General features: G+C 39.6%; 1 protein-coding gene across 3 annotated transcripts in view; it reads right to left on the bottom strand.

Moving 5' to 3' along the window:
• The window catches only part of Pcyt1b (phosphate cytidylyltransferase 1B, choline), a 97,622-nt gene that overhangs the window by 30,527 nt on the left and 54,245 nt on the right, over window positions 1-12,850 (bottom strand). For all 3 annotated transcript variants that reach the window (XM_052732510.1, XM_052732498.1, XM_052732507.1), the window contains exon 3: window positions 10,765-10,881. In XM_052732510.1, coding sequence (XP_052588470.1) covers window positions 10,765-10,881 — 117 coding nt within the window. The remainder of the gene's footprint in view (window positions 1-10,764; window positions 10,882-12,850) is intronic.

Here is a 12,850-nt window from a genome sequence, read left to right as displayed (position 1 = left end):
ATGAGATTTTTTTCCCCCTTTGAAGTATTATGTACACACTGTAAACTCTCTGATCTTAAGGGTGATCTTAAGGGTGGTGTTTACAGACAAAACTATCCTCTTTTTTCTGGAACTAAATCATGTTCGATCCCCTGAACCAAATCTGGCCACAGAGTAAGGGTAGCCAACTGCCATGCTCAGCATCCAGAAAACTAGCCTTTATAGCTCCTTCACACATCTAATATCCAAGTTATCATTTATGGAAATATTCCTTTGGCCTTGGTGCTCTCAATTAAAGGATACGAAGTTTCAGTGAGACTGGAGGAACGTTTTAGTGATCCAGTATATTGCAGGGTGACCACTTAATGATAAAGCTTGGTCTACTTTAAAATTTCTAAAACAGATTCTAAACATTCTCACAACCACAACAAAAAAGTGAGATTGGTAAGGTGATGGATATGTTATCATATGGGTATAATTACTACATAATTACCTTGATTTCTATCATGTATATATAGAGCAAAACATCAAATTGTACCTAATAAATATACACAATTATTATGTCAATAATAGTTATGTGTCACTTAATAACAAGGGCAAGTTCTGAGAAGTGCATTGCTAGTTGATTTCATGACTGTGCAAACACTAAAGCATGTATTTATACAAACTTAGCTGGTACAGGTCAATAACTAGATGTTGCCTTTTGATGCAACCAAAAGACAGTAAATACAAGATGCACAGGGATGCTGCCCATGTAAGATTGAATAATGTTTTACAGTAAGCTATTTAAACCAGTAGGTATACTCTAAATTAACAATAGAAAGCAGAGTATAACAGGGGTTTGGTGGCACATACTTATAATCCCATGACCAGGAGGATCATGAATTTGAGACCAGCCTGTGATACATAACAAAACCCTGTTTCAAACACAAAAAAAGTATGGTATAGTAAATACTTAAGCCAATAAGATAGTTGTTTCTTGTCATTATCAAGTATTGCTCGGTGCATGTAATTGTATAGACTATTTTTGTGAGGTGGGGACTTAATGTACAGCCCAGGCTGACCTTTCGCTTGAGATCCTCTTGCCTTAATCTTCCAAGTTTTGGAATTATAAGTGTGCACCACCATGGCCAGTGTGGCTGTTGCATTTTCTGACGAATAGTACCTGGCCATAGTAGAGTCTTTTTTTTTTTTTTTTTTTTTTTGGGGGGGGGGTTTCGAGACAGGCTTTCTCTGTGTAGCTTTGCGCCTTTCCTGGAACTCACTCTGTAGCCCAGGCTGGCCTCGAACTCACAGAGATCCACCTGCCTCTGCCTCCCGAGTGCTGGGATTAAAGGCGTGCACCACCACCACCCGGCCCATAGTAGATTCTTAACAAAGATTTGTTGAGTGAATTAATTGTGTCTGATGCATAACAATGCTCAATAAATGTTGATTATTATTTTAAATCAATAAGTGTTTATCAGCAGGTACACTTTGACAACACATATGCACATGAGACTAATGAATCTGTAGGTACACACACAAAAAAACCTATATAGCTCTAGTATATTGATATCTTCCATAAATACTTCCTGAGATGCTTTCTATTATAGCAGTTTAAATTATCAAAACATCAACTGCATGGCTGAATCATCCAAGGAGCTTATGAAATAGAAAGATGTCTGAGTCAGACATGGTGGTACACACCTTTAGGCCCAGCACTCTGGAGGTAGAAGCAGGGGGATCTTTGAGTTCCAGGCCAGCCTAGTCTACACAGTGAGTTCTAGTCCAGCTAGGGCTACACAGTGAGACCCTGTCTCAAAAGAAAAAAAGAAAACATGTGTGATCACTTATTTATTTCACATTAAGTCACAATGATCCTTTGGCTCCCATAGCCATTTCTCTCTATTTTTAAGATCACACAGGAGTCAAGGTCAGCTTACCAGAACCACTTTGTTTCAGTCACTTCCAGTAGGCCAGCATCAAAACCATGGTGCAATCTAGAAAATTGTATAGCTGAGTGTGCAGCGGAGGAAGTCAGTAGAAGCAGTTAGGGGAGGTGTTACCTATGTGACTACATCGCTTCCTTTGTCCTTGTCTGGGATTTATAGCCCTTTCAATCAGATGGGAAAAACAATTTGCATGTTGGCAATGTTTTTAGTTTAAACGAGCCACCCTGACCACTGCTAAATTTCAACTGGGGTGAAAAACAGTCTATAATGGCTGCGTCTGTTGTAGTATATTGCCATAGCCGCATGTGTCATGGAATGTTCTTTATCTGGCCAGCATAACCTAGAGGCAGCCCTTTTTTAGATGGTTAAATAAATCTAATGAATATTTTTAAAATTCTCTCTCCTCTCTCCATTTCCCTCTCCCTCTTCTCCCCGCCCTTCTCTCTCTCATGTGTGTGTGTGTACTCTGCTCCTTAAGGTTTTGATTTAGTGGGTCTCTGATGAGGTCCACACACAGCTCTGTCTTTGACAAGCTTCATGGGTGATTCTGATGCTTACAACATTTGCAAGTCCCCTGAGGCATAATATGAATAACTTGAGTAAAGAGATCTGCTTGTCTCTAAATCATCCATCATGGTCAGAAGCAGGAGAGAGCGTGGGAGGGCAGGTAGTAGGGCCATAATGACTAGGCATTAATTCACCAGCTTTTGATTCCATAAATAGGAACCATTTATAGGCTACACTATTCTCTTTAAAAACAGATCTAGGAGTTTTTAGATGTTCTATCAGAACTTTAGTAAGATACCACATCAGGAATCATATTAAGTAGAGATGGATTTCAGCTCTGTCAGTTTTATATTTCAGAGAGCACAAAACTAGGTCTGGCCCATAACCCCTTCTCCCCCCTTTTCGAATCTGCACCTGAGCAGTTTCATATGACTTTTACATGACCAAGATAATGACCTCCTGATAGACCGCAAAGAAAACAAACATCCTGTTTATGGCAACACACGGCTTCTTTCATACTCAGGAGTGACCTCAAGAAGCAGCTGAACATGCTGACCCGTATTGTCTAAACATTAATTATGCCCATAGCAGCATTGTTGTTCTTAAATCTTGGCAAATGCACTCTGACAACCAGATGGAGAACTCCAAGCAGTGGTATCCCATGGATAAATTCATTGTACTCTCTGGGGGCTTGTGCTGCAGCTAACCCATCCTGGTGCTCACTGTGCTCAAAGTGAAGCACGCTGCAGGAGAGAAAACTAGCACAGGGCTTGACTTTTGGACCCCCAAAGACTCAGATTCTAATCCCAGCTCTGCTCCTCTTTTACTGGGAAAGTTGCTCTAATTGTCTGGTCTTTGAAATAGGGTGAAATTTTGAGAATTCAATTTGATGATCCACATGAACAAAGAGTAATGCTTTAAAATATTAGCCATTTATTAATAATAGCAATAATGTAGGACCATTGGTGGAAATATTACTTTGGGCTTTGTGCTGTCTTTCCCTTACCCTAACTCCAATTGCTTGTCTGGGGTTCTTGCTACAAACTCCTTGTAGAAGTGCTAATGTTCAAGATGCTGGGTCAACAGGTTGCTTCCTGGCTAGAGCTCCTTGGAGGCTTGTATAAGAGAGAAGATAACAAAAGAGAAGATTCCTTCAAGCAGCGGTCAAAGGGCCAATTGTCTATGGAAACCACAAGAAGGGGGGCTAGAGGCTAAAGAGAGATGAGGGATGAATGTCTCCAGTGATTGGTGTTGACATCTGGGTGCAGACCTCAAGTCCCTCAGCTGAGAAAGGAACAATGAATTCACTCTCTGCTAGTGATTACACGGTGCTGGATGAAGAGGGTAGTGGAGAATGTGAGGAGTAGGAAGCCCCTGTCCTGTTTTTACAGACATTTCAGACACTTGGACTGCAGAATGAAGCAATAAGGACCGAGACTGAATTTCCCATCTACCATACAACATGGAATCTTAGAAGAATATGGTTTTTTAAAGAACCATTTTCACTGTTGTTTATATTTTCATGTTACAAGGGGGATCAAATCTGGAGCCTTCTGTATTCTAGACAAGTGGTCTACCATAGACCTATACCCTTAGCTGTACAGGAATACATAATTTTAATTAATAAAAATACAACAAAGCATAAACCCAAGTTTGTGAAGTAATATTTACATCTACTGTACTCGAAGTTACCATATAGTAGTAATAGTACCATGTTTATTATTTCATTTTGTTCCCTTTGTTTGAGGTAGGGGTAGGTGTTTGGTGAGACTTACCCTTTAAAAAATGTTTAGGCTTAGAGCTGGAGAGATGACTCTGTGGTTAAGAGCACTAGCTGCTCTTCCAGAAGACCCAGGTTCAATTCCCAGCACCCACATGGAAGTTCACAATTGTCTGTAACTCCAGTTCCAGGGGATTTGACACCTTTACAGATATACATGCAAGCAAAACACCAATGCACATAAAATAAAATAAATAAAAGAAAAAATGTTTAGGCTTAAAAAAATCTTCTCTGGGCCGGGCGGTGGTGGCACACGCCTTTAATCCCAGCACTCAGGAGGCAGAGCCAGGCGGATCTCTGTGAGTTCGAGGCCAGCCTGGGTACCAAGTGAGTTCCAGGAAAGGCGCAAAGCTACACAGAGAAACCCTGTCTCGAAAAAACCAAAAAAAAAAAAAAAAAATCTTCTCTGTTGTAAATTTTTAATTTATTAAGCTGCACCTTAATATTAAAATGGATAAAACAGTACTTTGTAAGTGGCTGTTCTCAGTTCATTAAAATGCTGCCAACATGGTATGATTGTACAGGAAAAATTTCAAATAATTACTGGTTGTATGCTTAAAAATCACACATGCAAGTATTGTAATCATAATGGAAATACGGAAGTGTCTGTTACTAAAGTTGAAAAGTAATCCACAGCACTTGAGTTTCTGATCCTTCAATGAATTCTTTCTGGAGGCCAGTGAGACGGCTCAGCAGGTAAAAGCACTTGCAGCCAAGCCTGACGACCTGAGTTCGATTCCTGAGCCCTATATGGTAGAAGGAGAGAACCATCTCCTACAAGTGATCCTCTGACCTCCACACATGTGCCATGGCACACACATGCCTACATACACACATACACACACAATAAACAAACAAGCAAACAAACAAATACTTAAATAAATAAATTCTGCCGAACACCAAAGACTTCCACCAAGAACCTGCCCATGTACTTGGACAAACAACAGTGGCTTTGTGAATGAAACCTTAGTTAGCTTAGCATCACTCAGAGGACTTCCTACAATAAATCTACCTGTAGATGTAATTAGTATGACACATCCTTTCAGTTCACCATAAGCACTTTTATGTGTTTACACATAAACTCGAGAGTCACCCATTCAACCAACAAGACAAAAATAGCTTTTCTTTAAATGTGTCCTAACTTTCATTAGGCTAGAGCTGTCTGCTATTAAATTAAGGTTTGTGACACTCTGAAAAGATAATCTAAGACAAAGGTCTCCTTGTACTAGGTACACATAGCCCCAAGGGCATGCAGAGGTGGCTGGGTACTTGAGAACAGGGAGCTTTAAAGGAACCGATGTCCAGAACCTCAGCTTCTAGCAGTATAATTTCTTAAAATTAATATGCCAGAGGAAGTCTTTATATCTGGAACTGCCCTCATCACAGTTCCGAAAGGAGCACTATGCAAACCTCACTATGGAGCACCACGAAGGATGAGGGTGACACTTTAAGCACAAACTGTAAAGATCATGTAGAGCACCATGGACCTATCGAGCAGTGTTCTCAACCTTCCTAATGCTGCGACCCTTTTATACAGCTCCTCATGGTGTACTGACCTCCAACCATAACATTATGTTCGTTGCTACTTCATAACTGTATTTTTGCTCCTCTTATGAATTGCAATGTGAATATCTGATATGCAGGATATCTGATATACGATCCCTGTGAAAGGGTCCTTCGACTCTCAAAGGGGTTGCAACCCACAGGTTGAGAAGCCCTGCTCTAGTGCCTCCTTGTCTTCCCCTCCCCGTACACACACTTCGGTTACAGGTGAAAGCCGCTGTTAGGAACCCAGCAGAGTAGAATGGAGAAGGATGCAAATTTTGGCCTAACAATTTTGCTTCTGCTTCTCTCGTGTATTATCAAAGAACACATGGATCTTGAGGGCCAAGGTCCAGGAATTCAAAGCAAAAGGAGCACTGGAAAGAAATATTGAATGTGAAAAATAGCTCTTTCATGTAGTTAAGGGTAAGCATTTTTCCAGCTATTCTCAACACTCATATTGAATCCTAAAAATGGCTTTTCTCTTGTAGTTAAGAGTAAGCATTTTTTCCAGCTATTCACTTCAAAATCACTTTAATAAGCCAAAGCTGTATAGGCTGCTAGTGCTACATCTCAAAAATGTATCTGGAATATTTTCCAGAATTATAAAATTTTTAAGATACACTGGAATAAAGGCCTGGGTAAAACATTTACATTATTTTTATATGCATTACATTATATTTTACATGCATTATTTTAAAGGAAGTTTAAAAACTACTGTATAATTTCCCATCATAAAATATTTCATTTACAGACCTTATCTAATTTTACCTTCTAAAATGTTTGTTTTCTACCTCTTTATGATAAAAATTAAAGTTACCTATAATTTATTTTTAGTAATATGCCTCTTTATCTCTTTAAATACTTAGGTTACTTTTGATCATGGTACCTAATAAAGATAATTGAGTTATTTCTGATTTTTACATTTAATTTTATGGAATTATTCCCGAAAGACAAACATTACAATCACACACACACACACACACACACACACACACACACACACACACACAGAGTATTCAAAGAACGAATAACATGCCTTTTATTTTGTTTTATTTATTTGTTTATTTGAGATAAAGTTTCTCTGTGAATCTCTGGTTGTCCTAGAACTCACTCTGTAGACCAAGTTGGCCTCAGATTCAGAGATCCACCTGCCTCTGACTCCTGAGTGCTGGGATTAAAGGTGTGCACCACCACACCTACCTCAGAATAACCTGCCTTTAAAACACTATTTCTTGCTGGGTGGTAGTGGTACACACCTTTAACCCCAGCACTCGGGAAGTAGAGGCAGGTGGATCTCTGAGTTCGAGGCCAGCCTGGTTTACAGAGTGAGTTCCAGGACAGCCAGGGCTACACAGAGAAACCCTGTCTCAAAAAAACGAAACCAAAAAATGTTTTTCTCATGTGAGGCTCTGTCTCAAAAGGGCAAGGGGGAGCAGGATGGAAGACCAAGTACCGCCCTTGTAGAGGACCTGAGCTTGGTTCCCAGCACCCTCATCAAGTCGCTTACATCCTGGCTTACAACCACCTGTAACTTCAGCTCTAGGGACATGCAACACCTTCGGCTTCCACAGGTGCCTACACTCATATGCGCAGAACGCCCCCTCCACACATACGTGTACACATTATTAAAAATAGGAAAATAATTCTTAAAAAAGAAAACCCTTATTTCTCTTCTTATAAATACCCTCTAATCGTCTCTGTGAATTGTATCACATTGTAACAAATTAAGGATGCTGGCTCATTGTCTTGTTTATAATATTTGTTGCATCTTTATTATTCTAATCTTGAATGATTCTATTTTATATAGTATGTTTTATGATCATTTCTCAGTATTTTTCATAAAGCTTCCTGGAATGTATTAATATAGTTGATAAAAGCCATTATGCTGGTTTCCAGGTTTTAGTAAATCTGACAGTAAGGATTCTGTTGTGGGATATTTGTATACTCTGTGAAGATATATTGCTGTGATTGGTTTAATAAAGAGCAGAATGGCCAATAGCTAGGCAGGAAGAGGTTAGGCGGGACTTGTGGGGACAGAGAGGACTCTGGGAAGAAAACAGGCAGAAAGACACCAATGAGACACTAAAGAAGTCACATATATATACAGATCAAAGATAACCAAGCCACAAGGCCAAATGTAGATTAAAAAATATGGGTTAATTAAATTATAAGCGCTAGTTGGGGGAAAGCCTAAGCTAAGGCCAAGCTTTCATAATTAATTATAAATCTCTGTGTCATTTGTGAGCTGGCAGGCCAAAGAAAAATCCATCTACAGGACTCATTTTGCCAATTAAATTAGAAGGTATATTCTGCAAATTCAGTAGGTTAAAATCCTAGCCCAAACACTTCTTTTTTTTAAATGTTTTAAAAGTAAATGCCAAAAACATTTTTTTCAGAAATTGTTGGACTGGCAACCGTATAACACAATTACCAATACTTCCATTTCCCCTCTCATTTTGCATGTATCTGCTTGAATAAGTTGCTTTCAAGAAGCAAGGGTGATAATTAAGAGCCATTTGATAAGTCTTGATAAAACCTTTTGTTATAATTTCCCAGAAAGGGAAAAAACAAATGACTCTAAAAAGCTTGTAAGAAATCTCTTTGCAGGTCAAACCATTTTCAATCTATTCTTTGCAAGAGATCTTATCAAACTGCTACCTGACAAACAAGTAAGAATGCTTCAGCATTGTTTTTGTGAGTTAGGGCAAATAGTTCAGAAAGAATTCAAGGAATTGAGTGGTATCACTTTAACTAACTCCTTCCATTCCCATCTATACATTTGTGTGATCAAATATTTCAGTACTTACTACAGCAATGGAAACATAAACAAAATTATTGTTATACCTTGCCTCAATCTAGCAATAAGTTATATTCACCCACAGGTACACCCATAAATAAGAATATCCTTTTCATTTTATTAAGAGAGAAATTGCTGATCAAATTTACCTTTGTTTAATAATGACTTATCAAAAAGCATGATGCGGTGCTTGGTTGTGTTCTGATTTACACACATATTTCTCTTTTAGAGACTATGACAGAGGCAACTAAAAGATTTATAAACACTGAAGTGTCACACTAGGAAAATTATAGGCAAGAACAAATTTGAAGAGAAAAGGGGAAATTTATAAAGTGTTCAAAAAATTAAAAGTTTTTTTGTATTCTGTAAATGTATAATGGCACATTTCAAAGTTTTTAGATGCCACTGGAGGCATTTAAGTGGTTGAGAAACAATTTTATCTAACTAAATTAATTAATTGAATTGTTTTTGGATAGGCAGGGTTTATTGAGTAGCTCAAACTGGCCTGGAACTTGCTACATAGCCCAGGCTAGCCTCAAACTTATGATCCTCCCACCTTAGCCTCCCCAGTTCTAGGATTACCGTTATGTACCAGCATATCGGGGTATAATTTTGTTTTAGAATTTCAGTGTTATACTTTTGGCTCCTGGTGTGGCAGAGTTAGAGTTTAAATGTCACCACACCGTTATAAAAAGTAAAAGGAAGAAATAACTGAAAGACCAACAAGCTTTCATAGATTTCTCAGAGAAATAAAGGCAGAGGGCAAACATCTACCCAAGGGAGGAAGAGAAAGGAAGAAGGGGAGAGAAACAGAAAGAGAAGAGAGGAAAAGGAAGAGAGAGAGGAAGAGGGAGGGAGAGAGGGAGAGAGAGGGAAAGAATATGAATATATAGAATATATATCATGACTTACTGGACCAGAAATCCACAGGGAGAAACCTCTGAAGGCACCAGAGGCAGGAAAATGTAAAGTGACGACTTGCCAAGGCTCACATGGACCCACGCGAGAGTTTAAAATTCTAGGTCACATAGTTGATTGTGACCCACCCATACCAAACTCCCTCTGAGCTCAGATCACCTAAATGACTGGAGTCCACATGCTGCAGAGGTCTCCCCAGGGCTCCAGTAGCCCAGGAGACTCCAGGTGGCAGTACTCGCCCTGGAGACAGGACAAAGGGACGTGAACATGAAATCGTTTCTCCTTTGGCTCCCTTCATATGACTTGCCTAGTAGCCATTGCTTTTACCATCTTGTCATTCTCAAAGAACTCCATCCAATAGTCACACGGTTAGCACCCTTAGCCAAATCTGCAAGTTTTCCCTCTGAAATATTTCCAGAAAGTACTATTTTTTAATATTTGCATAATGTAACACGATATTAGATACTAGAATGTCCTGGATTTTTTTCCTTCTTGGAGATCTCAAGGTTTATAGTGCCTAGTCCAATGTAACAGCATGGAAACTGATTCCAGTAGATGGATATGAAACTAATCACAATGAATGGATGTACTACTTCCAGAGCTACAGAAGTGATGTGCAGATCTCCACAGTCAAGTACTACATTTTCACCAAAATTGGTATAGGTAAACCTTCTGAAGGATGAAATGTCCATCTACATCAAACCATGTTTCTCTTTCTATACACTGAGGAAATAAGTCGGCTCCTTCATTGTGAACACAGATGGCCTGGATGTATAAATCTCCATTTCTTTATCACCACACTGTACTTAGGGTGTGCAAACAGCTAGGCCTGTCCTATCAGCATGACACTGTCCTAAGTGCTTCAGGTCACACACAATTAAGTAGATAATGACCTTATGCTCCACCAATCATCCTAAACCCCTTAGTTCTCCGAGATTTGAAATCAGAGTAATATTGCTTTTTCCTTGATCATCTAGAAAATTTTAGAAACATAAATTGGATCATGTCAAAAATAGCAGGAGAAAAGCATTAATGGAAAATATGAAATGGCTAATCTCTCTCTCTCTCTCTCTCTCTCTCTCTCTCTCTCTCTCTCTCTGGTACAATGGTGTACAATCTCATGATGTAATTTCTCCTATGGTTTTAAATGTCACTTTAAATTTCAGGTAGTGAACAAGTAAGGTGGTATGGGCTGAACTGGAAACACTAACAATGTCAGGTTTTATTGATGGACATGTGAAAGGGATATTTTTCAGGAAGCATATTATAAGGGAGTTTCTGGACAAAGAAAATGCACGTCTTACCTCCTACCAACAAGTAGCTGTTGGGAAACAATGTTTTTGCTTGCATAAGTGCCCTTGCATGACCTGAGTGGAAGAGGTCAAATATTCCATCTGCATACACTCTAACAGGCCTGTCAACTGTGGAAGAAAGAGACATGGTTAACACAAGTGCAGAATAAGGGAGCCCCTCCCATCAGTACAGTGCCATAAGTTCACCTACAGAAGACACAATATCCACACATTGTCAATTTAACGTTAGTGCAGGAAATTGATTTTTTAAAAAATAGACTCTTCTAAAGGCGTCAAAACACAACAACAAAAAATCAAGAACCCAACTCACAGTGTTACCTAACAAGGAAGACACAGAGCACTGAGAGTTCTCTTGACCCCAGATAAAATCTAGATGTCTGAACCAGTGGAGTCTACCTGTTACTGGGAAAACTGAGGTTGCCTTTTAGAGTTCTTCATCTTGTTAAGTAAAGATTTTAGAAATGGACTCAGAAGGAGACCTGAGGACAATATAGAATTTAGGGGGAAATCCTGGCAACCACCAGGAAGACAGATGAAGAAATAGTTCTACCTTTTAAGTGAGGCATGGAATAGAAACAGATGATTATTAAGAAAGGAAAAATCACCCTCCAGAATGGAAGTGAGGTGCTGGAGAGATGGCTCAGAGGTTAAGAGCACTGGCTGCTCTTCCAGAGGTCCTGAGTTTAAGTCCCAGCAACCACATAGTGGCTCACAACCATTTGTAGTGAGATCTGATACTCTCTTCTAGTGTGCAGGCAGAACATGTATACATAATAAATAAATAAAATCTTTAAAAAAAGAATGGAAGTGAGCTGAATATAGACCCCAAAGCATTCAGCATGCAGCATATTTGGGGGGGGGTCCCTCCCATTTGAATCTGAGGCTTTGTTTTATATAGGCTCTGTTCCTTGGACGGAGGCAATGGCAGGGTAAGAAAAAACTTCTAATGTTCCTCTGCAAACTCTTTTTCATGTTATTTTTTTAGATGGGATCTTTCTATGTAGCCTTGGTTGGCTTGGAACTCACTATGTAGACCAGACTGGCCTTGAACTCATAGAGATGTGCCTGTCTTTGCCTCCTGAGTGCTAAGATAAAGGCATGTGCCACCACATGCAGCCACGTCTATTTGGATATGGCTTTTAAAATTCCTATTCTTTATCACATACTTGGTGAGAACATCAAGACCTCAGGAATGGAAGAGCTTGAAGAAAGACCTGAGTCCTGTTCTCAAACACAGTGATGCTTTGATGTCTACTCAGTGCTCAGATTATTGCTCATCTTTCTTTCCAATTCCAAAGTTCATTGGTGGCCAAAGTGAGCTGTAATGGGGATGTTTTCACCCCAGAAATAGGCAAATGCTACAAAGCAAGTCTCATTACACCTTGGAAGGCAAAATATTTCCCCAGAATACCATTGTACAAGGTCCCCCTGTGATATAAGAGAGAGGGGGCATGTGGCCCCAAAGAGAAGGCAGTCAGTGTATCAATTTTGTATATGGGGTTGGTGCTCTGGGTTAGAAACAACCAATCAGTACTCTAGTCCTCTCTAGTCCTATAGGATGCTATTGCCGAGCCAGACCAGAGACCCATTTCCTTCTAATCAGAAGGGAATGCTGAGTGGTTGGATTTCACTAATGCAGTACATAAAGTGGGCACAAAATGGAGGAAGAAAGTCGTTGTTCCTATCTCCATCCTGATAACCGAGGAGAAGGAGGAGGCAGAGGAGGAGGAGGAGGAAGAGGCAGAGGAGGAGGAGGAGGAGGGAGTACATGCGTGCATGCCACAGTATGTATGTGGAAGTCAGAAGACAACCTCAGAAATCAGTTCACTCCTATTGGGTTTTAGGGCTCAAAGTTGGTCATCATGACAGTGCAGCAAACATTTTACCCACTGAATCATCTCACCAGCTTGCTGATTTTCTGTATAAACCTAAGAATCCTACTGACTTTGAAAATATATGCATGTGTTATATTAATGCTATAAAATGAAATATTTAGGGGATGGAGTATGGCCTCATGGTAGAGTGCCTGCTTAGCATATACAAAGGCCTGAGTTCAAACTTCAGCACCACACACTGA

Source organism: Peromyscus californicus, unplaced genomic scaffold, assembly GCF_007827085.1.
Source record: "Peromyscus californicus insignis strain IS unplaced genomic scaffold, ASM782708v3 Scaffold_10__1_contigs__length_136768540, whole genome shotgun sequence".
Taxonomy (NCBI): domain Eukaryota; kingdom Metazoa; phylum Chordata; class Mammalia; order Rodentia; family Cricetidae; genus Peromyscus; species Peromyscus californicus.
Note: the sequence above shows the minus strand (reverse complement) of the source record. Positions and strands in the feature narration are given on the sequence as shown.